This window comes from Corythoichthys intestinalis, chromosome 20, assembly GCF_030265065.1.
Source record: "Corythoichthys intestinalis isolate RoL2023-P3 chromosome 20, ASM3026506v1, whole genome shotgun sequence".
Lineage (NCBI taxonomy): Eukaryota > Metazoa > Chordata > Actinopteri > Syngnathiformes > Syngnathidae > Corythoichthys > Corythoichthys intestinalis.
The window spans coordinates 13,017,273-13,034,024 of NC_080414.1; the positions used below are offsets into that span (position 1 = coordinate 13,017,273).

General features: G+C 41.4%; 1 protein-coding gene across 2 annotated transcripts in view; it reads right to left on the minus strand.

Annotated features, from left to right (window-relative positions):
* Positions 1 to 395: 395 nt before the first annotated feature.
* Positions 396 to 16,752, minus strand: part of dip2ca (disco-interacting protein 2 homolog Ca) — a 46,158-nt gene continuing 29,801 nt past the window's right edge. For both annotated transcript variants that reach the window (XM_057824590.1, XM_057824589.1), the window contains exons 24-37: positions 16,616 to 16,696; positions 16,244 to 16,367; positions 16,055 to 16,176; positions 15,879 to 15,990; positions 12,608 to 12,717; positions 12,400 to 12,530; positions 10,796 to 10,964; positions 10,562 to 10,732; positions 7,732 to 7,793; positions 7,595 to 7,652; positions 7,154 to 7,228; positions 6,900 to 7,074; positions 2,424 to 2,547; positions 396 to 2,366 (exon numbers count right to left, since the gene is read on the minus strand). In XM_057824590.1, coding sequence (XP_057680573.1) covers positions 2,114 to 2,366; positions 2,424 to 2,547; positions 6,900 to 7,074; positions 7,154 to 7,228; positions 7,595 to 7,652; positions 7,732 to 7,793; positions 10,562 to 10,732; positions 10,796 to 10,964; positions 12,400 to 12,530; positions 12,608 to 12,717; positions 15,879 to 15,990; positions 16,055 to 16,176; positions 16,244 to 16,367; positions 16,616 to 16,696 — 1,767 coding nt within the window. In that variant the 3' untranslated portion in view covers positions 396 to 2,113. The remainder of the gene's footprint in view (positions 2,367 to 2,423; positions 2,548 to 6,899; positions 7,075 to 7,153; positions 7,229 to 7,594; positions 7,653 to 7,731; positions 7,794 to 10,561; positions 10,733 to 10,795; positions 10,965 to 12,399; positions 12,531 to 12,607; positions 12,718 to 15,878; positions 15,991 to 16,054; positions 16,177 to 16,243; positions 16,368 to 16,615; positions 16,697 to 16,752) is intronic.

Sequence of the window (16,752 nt, forward strand, 5' to 3'; positions counted from 1 at the left end):
TATAGTTTGCAATGCTTAAATGTATTAAAAATCAAATACACGGCTATTTCAACAAGAAAATATTCCCATATCAAACAACTTTGAAACTTCAAAATGCATGATTTGCCATGTTTAAATGTATTAAAATCCAAGGTATGAAAATTTCAGACATTTTGGTGCAGTTAAAAAGGGTCCTCAGTTATTTAAAAATGTTGAAATTATAAGTGTACTTACCTCTGAAGGGCTTAAATTTTCAGGTTGCCTTGCTAAATTTTGTTTAGGCAGCTTTAGCTAGCTGTATTTTTTTTATTGCTGACACATCTGCTTGACTAAATTTTCTAAAATGTTTACTTATTTGCTTAATTTCACAAGGGAAAAAATCACAATCAAGTATGACTTGAAAACGGCGTCTCTTTAGCCAATCGAAGCACTTTATTGCACTTGTATAGTGTGACGTGAGCCAATAGAAGACTCTTATAAAAGTGTCATTTTGTCTTTTGAAGTCATGTGTACAAAACAAGTCACACACATTTGTACCGTACAAAATCAACACTATTTACATACAATACACACGCGAGCTAGCACACAGACACACGCACACACACCTGATGGGACGTCCTTCATCGCGCTTTTTCTAAGCACGGCCGCTAAACTAGCTGATATGCATAAAGACTTTCTCCCCTCCTTCAAATAAAGACTCGAGTATGTTATGTATTGAAAATATTCTACATAATCTGCATCACAGTCTGCGGCGTACTGCTAATGGCGCTAACCGACATCGAAACCTCCACCTTTTCGGGATGGACGGACAATATTCAAGTTTATCTGTAATAAATATTCATCTTTATTCTTCTGCATCTGTTCTAGAACGGGAATAAAACATCTGAGTTAGTGCACATACGATGGAGTAAAGTGTTTTGTAGTGAAATACGCAACCGCACGATTTTACTGAGTCTCTGCCGATGTGATTTCAAGTTAATGTTAGCGTAAAAAGTTAAAATCTTCATTTTAAAACCGGGGAAAAAAGGATTTCTGTGATGCAGTACGACATTTTTAATGTCACTTTTTAAAAGTCATGCAAGCTAAATCAATTGTGGTTGTTTTTGTTTAGTTTGTCAGTAGACGTCCAATCCATTTGAACTGGGAGGCTGTGAATGTTCATTCGCTGGCGGTTCTCCCACTTCAAATGGATTGGACGCCTATCGCCGTCAATTAGTAAAGACTTTCCACATAAAACTTTGGGTCTTCTATTGCTACAGTTTTAGCTTCTTGGTAACAGGTTTTGCATGAAAATTAGTGCTTCTCAAACTGTTTTTTAAAAAGATTTCATGGATGCCGTGTACCCGCGTTGGTCCCGGGACCGCAGTTTGAAAACCACAAAAAAAAAAAAAAAAAAAAAAAAGGACGGGAACATGATTTTCTCATTTCCTGACCTTCGTCATGGGTGTCCCTTGTGCAACTCCAAGCGCTTGTCCTTTTTTTCCCCCCTCTCCGCTGGAACACCTGACGACTAAAATTGTAAAGGGGCGAAATCATTTCAGTAAATTTCCATGGGAATTGAAGGTGGGAAATTATGGGGAATGTTTCAAAATTGGAAACTTAGCTGGGATTTTGTTCGGTTGTCATTCGACATCCATGCGAGAACAAAAAACACGCCCACATGCGAGGGTATGACAGTACCGTAATTGATCGCAACACAAAAGCCAAATAACGACAAAGCTTGTGACTAAAAAATAAAAATAATTTGGCTCACAGTTTGCATGAAATCCGTTTTTTACGCTAGGTTTTAACTCACTGGCCTAATCCTCAAATGTATAAAATCCTATTTTGTTCCCGAGGAAAGTTTCCAAGTTTGATATTTTCCGAAATGTTGCACTCTTACTTTGATGAAATTCCCACCAAAGCCACAGCAAATGTCCCTTTGTCACACATTCGCGCTCAAGCATACATAGGTTCTTTAGGGGTGGGGAGAGGGCTGCATATAGGGGCTACTAGACACCTCCTTGGTCTTTTAGTTTCCTCTCCATATAGATTGTTATGTCAATGTACAATATTTATATTTTTTACAAGAAACTCCTCACTGCTTTTTTTTCCCACGAGGCCGCCCTGGCGAAGGTCACGCACACGAAACACGCTACATGTTGTAGGCCACGTAGATGGGGTCCAGTTGGTCCTGCAGGAAGCCGTCGCGGAGGTGCATGCGTTGCTTCTCGCCGCGAGAGTTGATAGGAATGACGCCGATGTCGGTCACCACCACCACGCCCACGATCAGGTAGTGCTCTTCCAGCACCGCCTTGGTCACCATGGGAACCAGGTCCAGCGCCTCTTGCTCCGAGCCTTCTAGTTCCACCACCACCACCAGAAGGTTGGTCCAGGGGAACACGGCGCTGAAAGAGTCGCAAAGGTTAACGTTCGGACTCGAGGGTGGAAAGAGAGGAACATACCACTCCATGATGCTCTTGTGAGCGCGGATGACCGATGTTTCGATGTCGATGGGGTGGTACCGCATGCCCCGGAGCTCCATAGCCTCCTCCAAGGCGCCCACCACGAACAGAGCGTCGTGTCTCTCTGTAAAAAAACGTGCAACTTTTACGGACTGATGTGCAGAATATCTTCCTCAAAGGTTTAGAAACTGTATTTGAACCTCATCTGGTGAAACGTTTGAAAGTGCAGATGGTCGATATGTGAACAATGCTGTCCCAGCTGAATTACAACATTTTCAATGTCATTGACTTAAAAGTCACGCAAGCTAAATTGATTGTGGCTTTTTGTTTAGTTTGTAATTAATATTTGTTCATTTGCTACCAGACCAAATGGATTGGACGTCTATCCTTTTATTTATTTTTAATTTTTTAAAATTTATATATATATATGTATATATTTATTTTTAACTGCCCTGTTTAAAAAAAAATTAAAAAATGGAAGTCTAAGTAAGTGTCCGGTTGGTCTGAAGTTTTAATGTTTCACACTGAGAGCATGACATACTCCCATTGCGATCATTCAACATACCTCGTTTATTATGACAAAGCCGCGAAGAGGAAGGGGTTATGGGGGAACAGAAGAAAAGAAACACAAGAAAAGAAACAAAAACAACAACAAGAAATACATTGAATGCCTACACTAACTATGAATATGTTGGTGCTTTTGTCAGCTAGATGTATTTCCGGTTGACACCATGTGGGGGGCCTGTTGACCAGGGAAAGAAGGGGAGGGGATAGGGGAGTCTATAAGCTAAGTGATTGGGAGGGGTGTAGTGTACACAAATCAGCTCTGTGATCTAGAAACCAGTAATCGTGTGAATCCCTTGTGAGTGTAAGCCCGTCGGCAACTGACACTACGCCGCCCCATCACCAATCCCGATTGGACGTTTATCCCAGTCAATGGCAGCCAATGTTAAGTTAGACTTTAAATGGTTTGTTGCACATAAAACTGCTTGGAAAATACTGGAGGAAGCCACATGGTGTCCACATTCATTCATTCATTCATTTTCCAGATAAATATAATTAGCTAACGATAGCGCCACATTTCATAGGTACATTTGTACCCATATGTATGTTCATTGTACTTGGTACATTTGTTTCTATATTGTTTTGTCTTTCTGACTTTATACGGTAACGAGCTCTTAGCTTCTTCTACTAAAATTCCACCTTCTTGTGAGCCATTTCATGGGTTAACATGGGGGTCTTTTTGCATTGGAAATGACAAAAAGTGTATGCGTTTAGAGTTCGGGGCAGATCTTCTCGGGTGGGGGGTCACGGGGACATTTGTCCTGGCTGACAAGCTTTTTAATTATTCTTTCTTTAATAAATGTTTCTTTCTTTTTGTTCCTGAATTGTGAGTCGTAATCCCCTGTTCATTAAGATAATAAAAGAACCTGTGAAAAGGGAAAATCTCCTTTTTTCTTTTTCAGTAGCATAGGCGTGTAATAATGTATTTGTTGGTTTTTCTTCTTTTGATTCCTTCCTTTCTGTCGCCACATAACCCCTTCCTGTTCGCTGCTTTCTCCTAATCAATAAAACATAGTGAACCACCACAAAAGGAGTATATCAAACCCCAAGTGATACATTAAAACTGTCCAGATCATAAGCACACTCAGATTCCTGTTCTTAATGTCCAAGCAGCTGAACAGGACAGGTTAAAAAAACAAACAAAAAAGCAAAGGAAAATACTGGCAGAGAAGAAGGGGAACAAAAAGGAGTAAAAGAGGAGGAAGAGTGAAGAGAAGACAAAGAAGGAGAAGAATAAATCATAAGAAGGAAATGGACGAAGACCGAAGGAGAGGAAGGAGAAGAAGAAAGAAAAGGAGGACAAGAAGAAGGCAGGGGCGGATCTACAAGGGTGGCACGGGATGGCAACTGCCACCCTGAAAGACAGGTTTGCCGCCCAAGTTGCCAGCCCACCAAGGGAAAACAAAAAAAGCTCCAGTCAATTTGACATTTACTGCCATCAATTAAGTAGTGGTTTCAGTGAGGATCCTTATATTAATAATAATAATTATAATAATAGAGTGCTTATAATAATCATAATAATAAAAGACTATTGTTTGTAAATGTCACTAGTGCCTTTGTGTACTGTCTTTCTTAGCAAACTCTCATTCAATATGTATACACATCTGTCATATGTTGATGTTAGGGGTGTAACAAATCGATGTGGATAAATACAACAATTTGCCAAGCACAATTGAATGTAATTCGATCAAAATGCAAAATGATTATTATTTCTATATACCATTTTGTTGAAAAAAAAAAAAAAAAAAAAATCATTAAAAGAAAATCTAAAACAAAATGTCATACATATCAAAACTGATTTCTATTTTTTATTGCTTTAGGTAACTTAGAGCTAATTGTGCTGAGATGTCTTCAGAATTTCTTATTAAATCAATCGATGGCCCTTGAATCGAATCGTGGCAGAATATTACAGTGTTTTTCAACCGGTGACCGGTCAATCGCTTTTTTTTTTTTCACGTCATTGGGCAGAGTTGCAGTAGGACGGAAGGAGTAGGTAGAAAGTTCTCGGTCGTCTGCGTATGATCAAGGTATTGCTCATGTCGTGTTCAAAAACAGCCCGATCAGCCACCTTGCTGTCTGTGACAGTATGGACCCCAGCACGTCTATTGTACATCATCTGATTAGACTCGTCAAGTGTTGATATACACGAAAGTGTCCTTTCCATTTTATCCATATGTGACGACCGTCAATCGTCCCCCTGTGTTTTATTCCAACACATTGTCGAGGACAGAAAGGTGGCTGATGGCTTGAAATCCGATCAGTTCTTGAACGCGACACGAGCCAACAGCGCCAAAGTCCCATGCAAACTTAAACGTCATCTCCAAACAAAACACACGTCGTTCCAAACTACGGACTATCTCGTTCGCTAAGCCTGATCGATATACCGTTTAAACATCGCCGTCGCGATGTGCGCATGCGCGATAGTCCCATCGCAAGGACGTGCGATAGTTTTTTATTTTTTTTTCAATCCACAAGCCTTTGTTCTGCTTCATTCGCTCGCACAGCCTCCCTCACCTCCTCCCCCAGCTCTCAGTCACTGCAGCACTTGCTTATTAAAGTTAACGATGTCTTTGATCTTGCCAAAGAAGTGACTTCACACGGGCAGCAATATGTCAATCATCGTTTAACTTGTTAAACAGTTTCGGCAAGGAAGCGCAGGCTGGAATGAATGTGGCGACGTTCGAGACATATAAATCAAACGGCAGGAGTGATCATGAGGAGTTTGTAATTTCTACATGTCACTCCAAGAGTCATAGCCAGGTTAGGTAAACAGAAGCATTTAATAAAGCCAAGCATTTTTCTACTACAGTACTTTATTCTTGTTTAAAAATGATTCGGTGGACAGTTATGTTTAAAACTGATCATAATTGTTACACTTAAAGTGTTAAAAAACCATTTATTAAAATATATAATATATATACATTTTTATAAATCATACTTTGGGGGAAAAAGTGAGAAAAAATTTGTCTTATATGTATCTCTTTCCAATGCTAAATCTGAATAAATACATTGAGCACACACACAAAAAGAAAAAAAAAATGTGGTGGTGAGGGGGCACTACTTCGCGGTTTTTCACTTATCGCGGTGGGTTCGGGTCCCTATTAATCATGAAAAACAATGGAATACTGTACACTGTGGTCATAGTGAGTCATCCAAAGTCTTTCCAAACAGCTATTCAAGTCATTTAGTGATTTTAAAAAAAATATATATATATATTTTTTAATATCGCAATATATCGCAAATCCCCAAAAAATCGCAGCAATAGTTTTTTCCAATATCGTGCAGGCCTATTGTTCGCCTTCGTGAAAACACAGAGAGAGAAAGCCCTCAAAGCCATTTAGCTTGTTGCTGAACTTGTTGCTAAATCCAAAATCCCACACTGTGTCAGGGACATTAATACTACCTGTCTGCAAAGTCATTGTCAGGGAGATGTTCGGCCCTGATGCGGTTAAAGACATTGCTAAAGTCCCCCTGTCTGATAAGTCCGACCTAACTACTATAAAAAAAATAAAAACAGAGACAGACTGAGCTCTGTTGAAGAAGATTCCTGACAGGAGATATCGGCTTTGTGTTCATCTAAGCAGGCTCAAGTTCCAAACTTAGTTAAGTATGAATACTGAGAAATTATTTTATAATTAAATATACTGTACAGAAAGTAATTTTGGAACATTTTTAGTTTGGCGCGAGATTTTTTCCAATGTAAAAACGTGCCGTGACTCAGAAAAGGTTGAAAAACACTGGAATATTGTATCATTACCCAAAGAATGGATAATGTATAATGTCATCATGAAATATTTGCCACTCTCAAAAAGTTCCTATCCCTCTCTCGCACACCCCATAAATATTTTTCTAGATCCGCCCCTTGAAGAAGGAGGAATAAAAAGGAGACGAGAGGATTAAGAAAAGGCGAACCTCCGTTGGCATCGGTGAGCTCAGTGCGTCTGAGGAACCCCAGGTATCCCGTGCGGGCCCAGACGGTCTGCGTGTCCCCGAAGCTGAGGCGCGAATTGAAGTGGTCCGACTGCAGGACCTCCTCGCCGTAGCCGCTGTAGTAGCCGCTGCCGTTGTGGGCACTGTGCACCCAAATCTTGACAGAACACAAAAAAGCCGTTAGCGCAGTCGTCAAGGAAACCGCTTGACAAAAGTGTTCGGGTGTGAGGGATGACCTCTCCCAGGTGCGAGTCGCCCAGGGGGCCTTTGGTCTCAGGGTTGGCGATAATAATTCGCACGCCGGGCAGGATCTGAAACACACCGGTGCCAAGGTGACTTTGATTGAAACTACAATACTCTACTGTTTTTCTGAATTGAACGAAAACCAAAAATATTACGAATTCCAATAAAAATGGCCTTTTTTATGTTGTAAAAGCATATCTCCAGTACATATCAGCAGGAGTGGGAGATTGTCGATCACGGACTGAGTCACTCAACTGTGGGAGGACATGCCGCAAATAGTCTTCTGACATTTACCGCCATGTCTTTCCGGGAAAATACATGTTATTGATTCTCGCTAAAACCTCAAATATAATCTCCTTGCTTGATTCTCATTTCCTCCCTCTAATCTGGTAGCATAAAGAAAGAAAAGTGCATCCTTGCAAGAGTCTTCTCACCTTTCCAGACTCCATCAGAGGCAGACTGTGAGGAGAACCTCTCTCCACTAGACGCACCCTAAAAAAACATACGCGTGATGATTCAAAATGGTTTAACGAATTTAAGAGGAGACCCTCAAAGAGACGAATTCTCTGACCTGTCATGGCGGAGTGCCCTCATGTCCACGTAGACCGTGGTGGGGTCTGGTCCTGATGTACCCTGAACACCAATACAATTCATAGGCATTTCGAAAGTCAAGGGAGTAAAGTACAGTATTTAAAAAAAGATGAGAGGATCTAGCTAACTACCACATTTTTCGATCCAATAATCACACCGGATTATAAATCGCACCAACCCAAAAATGCGCAATGAAGAGGAAAAAAAAATCATACTTTATATAAGCAAGGGCGTAGGTTTGCCTAGTTGGGACATAAACTCCCTACTTTTCAGGATGCTCAAATTGTCCCCACCAACCTTTTAGCAACTTTATATGCATTATATGATAAGTTCAGTGATACAGGGGATTTAGATTGTCTTCCCATATGTTGTAAGGAAAGAATTGACCGTACTATTATTAAGTGAATTATTTTCATTATGTTCAAACTTACATTTAACCATTATCACTTGCTGAATGCGCCGGTTCATTTTCCCCCCTTCAATGCACGTTTGATTGGCTGATGACTTGACCCACCTCCGACACACGCACGCATGCTCACACTCACACAGCCCCGATAGGAATACATGTCCACAACATGCCGCCTCCTCCACCCCCTTCGAAGACAAGGGATATTAGAAGTTTTTTTTCGGCCAGCAGCAGCCACTGTAAGTGATCTAAAAAGACGCCAATGTTGTGGAGGTGGGAAACGCACCACTAATTTTGCTACTGAAAGTCCGTCCTGCATCAGTTAGCATAACATTAAACTGTGTGAACTTGCTAACCTGTAAAACTCGTGTAGGAAGCTGCTTAGAGAGAAGTTCCCTTCTGTTTGTGTTTTCTACTTTTAACATGAATTAAATTGTGAGAAATGTAGTGAACTCAGCTGGAAAGTATAGAACTAGATAAATGTGAGCAAGGTGCTGCTTTGATAGAGACAGGTGCTCCATAACCTCAAATGTTGCTCACACAACGCAACATAATCATAATTAACTAGTATGTACATAAAAAGAAAAAAATATATATATATTTTTTTGGGATGCCACGAGCTACCCACACTAGTGTCGCAATCGATTGGTCTATCGTGATCGACATAATGAGCACCCCTCATTTAGCTTATCAATTAATTAAGTTCATAATGGTGACAAATGTAGCCCTTGCCCTCGTTTACCCAATCTGTTTGGTCTTATTAATGTCCCACACCAAGCAAAAAGAGTACATGCAGGTTAAGCTGTTATATCGTCCCTACCAATGGTGAGACCAAACCTACACCCTGTTACATAAGTCACACCGGAGCATAAGTTGTATTTTGGAGGGAAATATATTCGATAAAATCCAACACCAAAAACAGACATGTCTTTTTGAAAGGCAATTTAAAATAAAAATGGAATAAAGAACAACAGACTGAATAAGGCTAGGTTCAGACAGCAGGTCTTAATGCACAGTTCAGATTTTTTTGGCATATCTGTGTGCCCGTTTAGACTGCCTTTGTCCATTTAGTCCGTACAAGTATTACGCATGCGCACTAATTCGCAGTCCGACACTCGCTGAGCAAACTGGCCCGCATGGGCAGAAGCATCAAAACAAATGAGGATACATGCTGACACATGCTGGCTTTACGTCATTCTCGGGTGATCATATTTTGGTTTCCAAAAAGCGGACACGAATAACAGACATAAATAATCCCCGTTTAGTATAATATTCAAAGTTTATATGGATTGATAGGACACATACTGTCGATTTGTCCGACTCTCGGTCATGTAAGCAATATTGAAATATTGCTCATTTGGCGCACAGGAGGAAAACAGGATATTCTGAGGTTTATCCTCCCCCAACCCCCAGATTTTATGTTTTTTTTAAATGACTGTTGTCTAAACAGCCTCTTCCCCAATAAGTCGAGTTCAAGCTAGGCGCTAACGCGAATCTCTACGCTACGCTCTCTCGCTCCTTGCTGACTGAATTGCTGAATGGATTCTGATTTAGGATACATGACAGTTCAGACCGCCGCCACATTCTAGAAAAATGTGTCCCAGATCTGATTTTAACCACATACAAAAGTGACCTGGATCAGATTTGAAATGCTCCACTTTTTTGCGACCTGTCTAGTTCAGACTGTCAAGTTAATGCCTCACTCGAGTCGGAAAAACATGAAAAAATCGGATTTGTGCATTAAGACCTGTGGTATGAACTTGGCCTAAGTTACATGACGCATAAAGTAACAACAAACTGAGAAAGTTCCCGGTATGTTAAAATAACATAGCTAGTAAGAGTTATTCAGATACGTATAGCAGAAGGAACATACTAACAATCAGTGTCACTCCAAATCACTAAACTGTTCAGCCCCTCTCAGTTGTTTTTGTTTTTAAAAGTTACTGCCAATGTTGAAACACAGGCCTTGAGCGCCCTCCTACGGTTTAGAGTGAAAATAACTTGTGAAATGATATACCTGTAATAATATGTTAAGAATTTCACACATAAATTGCTCCAGAGTATAAGTCACATCCCGGGCCAAAATGTGTGAAAAAAAACTGCAAATTATAGTCCGAAAAATATAGTAATTGGCTGCCATTGATGGTGGAAGTTGTCCAATCCATTTAAACTGTAAAGGTTGGCAGCAAATTGTCATGTTTCAGTGCTTTAACATTAAATCGCAACACGTTTCACATTAAAAAAAGACAGCTTTGACATCAGACAATGATGAAGCTCCTCCCCTCATTTTAACATAGTTCCTTTATAACATCATGCCACTAGATGGAGCCAAAGCAATCATTTTTTTTTCATTCAGACAAAGCAAAAACACAATAAAAAGTGACTGAATCCAATTTTTTTTTACCTGCAAGCAGATGGCCAGGTTGACCCTGCATCCAAACGCGGTGCTAACCGAACGCGGGTGCAATCCCAGATCTTTGAAGAGTTTGGAAAACGACAGCGTGAGGGACATCCTGGGCCTCTCCTCAGCCACAACCACACACGCCCGCACCCGGGACAAATCTAGCCCGCGAGCCTGCACAAAAGCACGCCGTGTTTCAACGCAACGCCGCTTTGTACCGGCGCACCCTGGACCCACCTTGAGGGTTTCCGTCTGCAAGCCGAGACCTTTGGTGCAGAGCTCCATGACGCTGTAGGAGCAGAACGTGTCTCGCACCCTCAGCTGGCTGACTGCCAGTAGCCACAACGCCGGGTTGGACTCCAGCTCCACCGGTGGAATAAGGATGGACTGGTGGCCCGAGTAGACGCTACGCACATATTAAAAAGGAACGTTAATTACTCTGAGAAGCGGAGAGGATATGAGATGTGGCCGTCTGACTGTCATATTTTATAATAATTAGTGTTTCGTCCTCATTAGAAGACAAGATCTTCTATTAGCGAAAGGGATTTGCAAACTGATTTATGGTTGTTGCGGGCCAAGTTTAGATTTCATTCCAGGAAATAAAAGCACACCTGAAAAAATCTTTGTCCTCAAGGGACATTTAACTCATTGACTGCCATTGACAGCGACAGACGTCCAATCAGTGGCAGCTAATCAGTTCAAATGGGCAAATTTATTATAGGATAGTTATAATGAATATCAAATCTAACCTAAAAATCGAATGCATTTTAAAGTTTTAATTTGATTTAGTGTGATTAATTTCATTATAATTCAGAAATTTTTCGGACTATAAGGTGCACCTGACTATAAACCGGACCCACCAAATTTGACACGAAAATGACATTTGTTCATCGATAAGCCGCACCGGCTATAAGGGCAGCTGTCCTCGCTGTATTATGGGATATTTACACTAAAAGATATTAATCGGTAAAACTCATAACATCATAACAATGTCACAAGACCAAATGATCCACAATTAAGCTTTGTGCCAATTGACTGCAAAGCTTCATTACTTCAAGAAGCTTCATTTGGCTGTCACTGCTCCCTTGGGAGAGACAGTGAACCTCTGCTGCCACCTATTGTCAACACTGTTTTCATCCAGCATGCCTCCTAGCATGCATTGCAGCGCTACAGATGTAAATAACAATCAAAATTCATGTTCTGTGCTTATTATTTCTTCAGTTACTGTTGTAGTTGTTTCATTAATTGCTAGTTATGGTATCTGGTAACAATTTGACAGTGGCGCTGTAAAACTGTCATAAGACAATCATAATTATGACACGACACTGCCATTAGTGAATGCTTATGACGGATGTCATTTTGTGTCATCCGGCAAATTATCTCACTTTTGAATGGATGTAAAAGATCCAAGCAGGACATAAATGGAGTTAGTGACATAATTTGTTGATGACACTTAATGACATCTGACATAGGCATTCATTAATGCGCATGACAGTGTCACGTCTTAATTATGACGGTCTTATGGCAGTCTTATGACGCAGCGGTCAAATAAAGTGTTACCTATTAACCCAAATAAAACAATAAGCCGCACTGGGCTATAAACCGCAGGTTTCAAAATGAGGGAAAAAGTAGCCATTTATAGTCCGAAAATTACGGTATTTGAATAATAACACTAAAATTTTTTAAAAATAAAATTAAGGTTGTAAAAAAATCTCGTGGCTGCCAGAGCAATAGGTTCCCACTATAAGGTGGTTTTAACCATTTAGAAAAGTCATTTCCGGAAAGGACACGGTTAAATGGTGGAAAACTGACATTTTTATATTTTAAAAACACTGTCCAACCTGCAGAGACACCAGAGAACAAATCCTAGTCCGCAGTACGGATCCAAGCAAATGGCCACCTCTCTCGATGGGTACAATTCACACTGCAGCTTCACCGACCGACAGAACGCTCCCACGGCATTATGGGACATCTGTAAATAGAACACAGATGATGATACCTGAGGCTCGAATTGGGATTATAATAGGGGTTATAAATCCTTGACCTGACCTGAACACCAGCTAGCATGCCGGTAGTGGACACGCTGAAGTCCAAATATGCCAAACCATCTGGGTTGGTGGGTTTGTATAATGCTGGAGGTTTCTTCTTTGGCAGGTCGTCTAAGATGCAAACACGTAAACTCAATGATGCCACAGTGCTGAAATCTTTTGCTCATCTATTTATGTACACATACAATGTAACAGGCTAGCTATCGCCACGCTTCCTTGTTTCAGTCCTTCATTTAGCTAAGATTCTCTACCTTCTAGCGAAAGTGTTCCTATATCCAACACCAACCGGAGTTTCCGAGGGCATTAGCACACGTTCAGAGTAAATTTGTCGAACGTACCGTTAGCTTTGATGCTACGTTGGTGAAAAGAGTTATATACAGGTACATGCAGACATGTTGTCAAGAAAAGCTACTTAGTGTCACCCCAGAAGAACAGTTTAAGTGTATGGGCTAGCCACAGTTTGCCACGATAAAGGTGCTATCAGTGTTTCCCCTAGGATTTTTTGAAGCTGTGGTGGTGGGCTGCATCGGAGTCGGACAGCCTCACCATGTCGTGCCACAGCGAATTTTTTTTTCTTCATTTTTCCCCCCAAGAAGAACCATAACAAAGATATATTTGAAATATTTCATTAGCCAGGCTAATGTTGTACCTCTCAGCTACAGTACATGTATGTAAAATGCGTAGCTGATTACAGCTACGTTACCCGATGTACTAATGCGACTTTTTTTCTCGTGGCAATAGTACGACTTACATCTCGTAGTGACTCAGGGTTGGCAACCCAAACTGTTGAAAGAGCCATATTTGACCCCCAAAAAAACACAAAAAAAACTGATACAGTATGTCTGGAGCCACAAAAAATTAAAAGCCTTGTACAAGCCTTATAATTATCGATACTAGCTATATTAGCCTACTATAGAAATACGTAATTAGCCTTCATGATTAAATGTTTGTTTTCCCTGCAGTGGATCCTATAGAGAATGACGCACCACGTGACTACTCTGTTGTACTATGCCACCACAAGTTTAACTTCATTACAATATTAATGAATTGAAAGAATGTTTGTGTCATGTTTGTCCTCCTAGAAATCCTATTAAAACAAAAAAATATATTTCCCTCCCCCATCTTTTTCCATTTAAAAAAAAAAAAAAAAAAAGCTCCGAAGCATCGCTAAAGAGCCGCATGCGGCCCGAGAGCCGCGGGTTGCAGACCACCGTCGTAGTCCTCCTTTTTCCTTTTATTTGACCCTCATAAGTACTACATTACCACAACAATAACAATCCTTCTGTCAGCTGACCCATTTAGAGCACTGGGGGAATTCTAATAGCCGTGTAAAGAGTTTTACTTGATTCGGTGAGAAGGTGAATAGTTTTTCCCCCGTTGTTCGTAAACTAAATTTCCACACAAAGGCACGTCGAGGTACCATTAACTTAGCAAGGAGAGGTATGAGAGTCATTTTTCGAGTGTCCCAGAGCTCGCGAAATTTGGGTGGGGGGGGGCGCATTTATCAAAGTTTCGTCAGCCGTAATTGTCTGAAGTTGGCGCGCCGGTGTTGTGCCGAAAAATAGCCACTCCACGTGAAATGTCCCCCCTGACGGGAGCGCCCACACGTCACTCGTACAAACAGCCTTTTCTTACCAATCGATGGACACAGAAACGACGTTCTTGTACCGTGAATATGTATCATTTTACTCCGCTTGAACTAATAAATCGTTTACTGTGACCAACGCTCTGAAAATAGAGCAAGGCTTTATTTTGGGCCCCGCCTCTCCGCAGTCTCTCAGCGCAAGTTAGTCAAAGTTTGCTTTCCGTCCAAGACGGCCGTCCACCGCTCACTTTCGCCGAAAAGTCCGATCCAAATTATTGTAATGCCCCGGATATGGGCAAGAAGGAGAGAAGTCTGTATTTGCTTACCCACTTTATTGTGGTAACAATAATAAAGAAAAACAATAACAAAATAACAGCGGGCTGCTACAACATGCGACCGCTATCTCTCGCTATCTCGCTCGTTCTCCCATTCTTCCTACTCGTTCCCCTTGCGTCTCTTAAGGGGGGGCCTGCATAGTTACGAACATTAGGCTACAATACACAATGAATAGGTGTCCGCTGAACTCCTCCCACTCGGCTGCCGCTAGTTTGAAGCGGCCTTAAAACATTTTTTTTTATTTAAATAAATAAATAAAATACATCTCATTTGCCAGGCGTGGCGGCTTTCATTTTAGTGTGGCGGTGCGCCACAATCTGTTGAATATAGGGGAATCCCTGGCTATGTTAGCACACTGCAAGCAAAGTTCCTTAAATACTCACTTCTTTTTAGAACTAAAATTAAGGCTAAACAGGTGTGTTAGATAGATTTGAATATAATGGACATCCACTGTCTGCTAGAACTAAGATGCTATGCTAGCACAATGCTAGCCAATTGTGTTATATACTCACTTATGAACACAAATACACCTGCAACTTATAGTTAGAAGTGGCTTTTATGTGTATTTTTTTCTTAAATTGTATGAATTTTGGGTGCAGCTTATACAGGGTGACCCAAAAAAAAGTTTACACTGCCATAATACAACTTAAATGCCATGTTTATTCATCTTAGAATTAGAATTTAATCACAAATTATACATTATTGTAAAGAACATGTACAGTACACTCTATTTTTCAATGTGTCCTCCCTTAAGTGTCACAACAGCCTTCAGGCGCCAGCGGAACGCTTGACAGGTCTTCTTTATGTAGGATGCTGTCATCTTTTCCCAAGATCTAACAATGGACCTCTCCAAGGCTGCCACAGAAGTTTGTGACTTCTTACAGGCACTGTCCTCCCCAGTTGCCCATATGCTATAATCCAGGGGATTGAGATCTGGACTCTGGGTGGCCACATATCACCTTGTCAATCAACTTTTTGGTCCCCACATATCGGGCACTTCCAGACCCAGGTTTTCGTGAGGCTGTTCCAGTATCTTTCAGCTTCTTTTTAACTTTGTAGACTGCACATCTGGATATTCTCAGATTTGCTGCAATCTCAGTAGGTGTCAGACCGGCACGCAGCAATTCAGGTACAGCTAAAGTTTTCTTCATTTTCAGCAGAAGCACAGGAATTGTAGAGACGAGAGATTACCAGCTGCATTGAGTGACCTTAATGAATCACTTAAGCATGACAACCTATTTAGATATGTTTCAATGGCTTTTAAACAAGCAGTCAACTGAGTGTAAACTTTTTTTTGGGTCACCCTGTAGTTGCGTGCTATATAGTGCAAAATCTACGGGGTTTGTGTTACCAGTGTCGAGGACAGGGGGCCAGTTTCTGATGTCCACGGTGGCCGTGGCCTCTTTGGAGCGCAGAAGCTTGCAAATGACTGCCGTGGTCATCACGCAGGCCGAGTGGCTGACCTGGGCAGAGAGCAGGGACAGGTCAGAACTGCTCTACGATGGGAAGAAGTTAATCCAGTCGCACCTCCACGATCATCTTGACGGTGGGCAGTGTTGTGGAGATGTTCTGCGGGTGCGGCGGTCGCACCGTGATGGGCACGCAGCCGGCGTATAACGAGCCGTAGAAGGCGGCAATTAGGTCGATACCTAAGGGGGAAGGGGTGTTCAGAGTTTTGCTGAAGGAACAGAACTGCATCCAAGGGGTGACGCAGACCTGGTGGGTAGACCAGAGCCACGTGGTCTCCTTCCTGGAGACCTCCTCGTTCCATTAGTAAGGCTGCTACACGTTCTGCACGCTTGTGAAGTTGCAGACAAGTGAGGGAGCTGGAGACTGCCCCCTATTGGGTAAAGAGGGAAGAGCAGCTTGTCTTATTCCTGAACAACTCATTAACTGCCATTGACTGGGAGTGCTGGCAGTGATCATTCGCTTTGAAAGGCAGCCTATGAGAAAATAATTCCAAAAATTGGCTTTATAAAATTTGAGACTACAAGGCCCAAGTCTGTACAAAAGACATTAAATACTCTCTAACACAACCAATCAACTCATTTTTGGTTGTTTCATGAAGTATGACAACCGTATTCTTACCCGTGAGCTGAGCAGCGTGTAGAGAACGTGATCCGGCGTGGTCTGAGCTCGCCATTGCAAAACCTCTGACAGGAACAGGAACTACAAGGAGACAAATCCTCAGCGAAATAAAATTCAGATCAACTTGATGGTTCTCA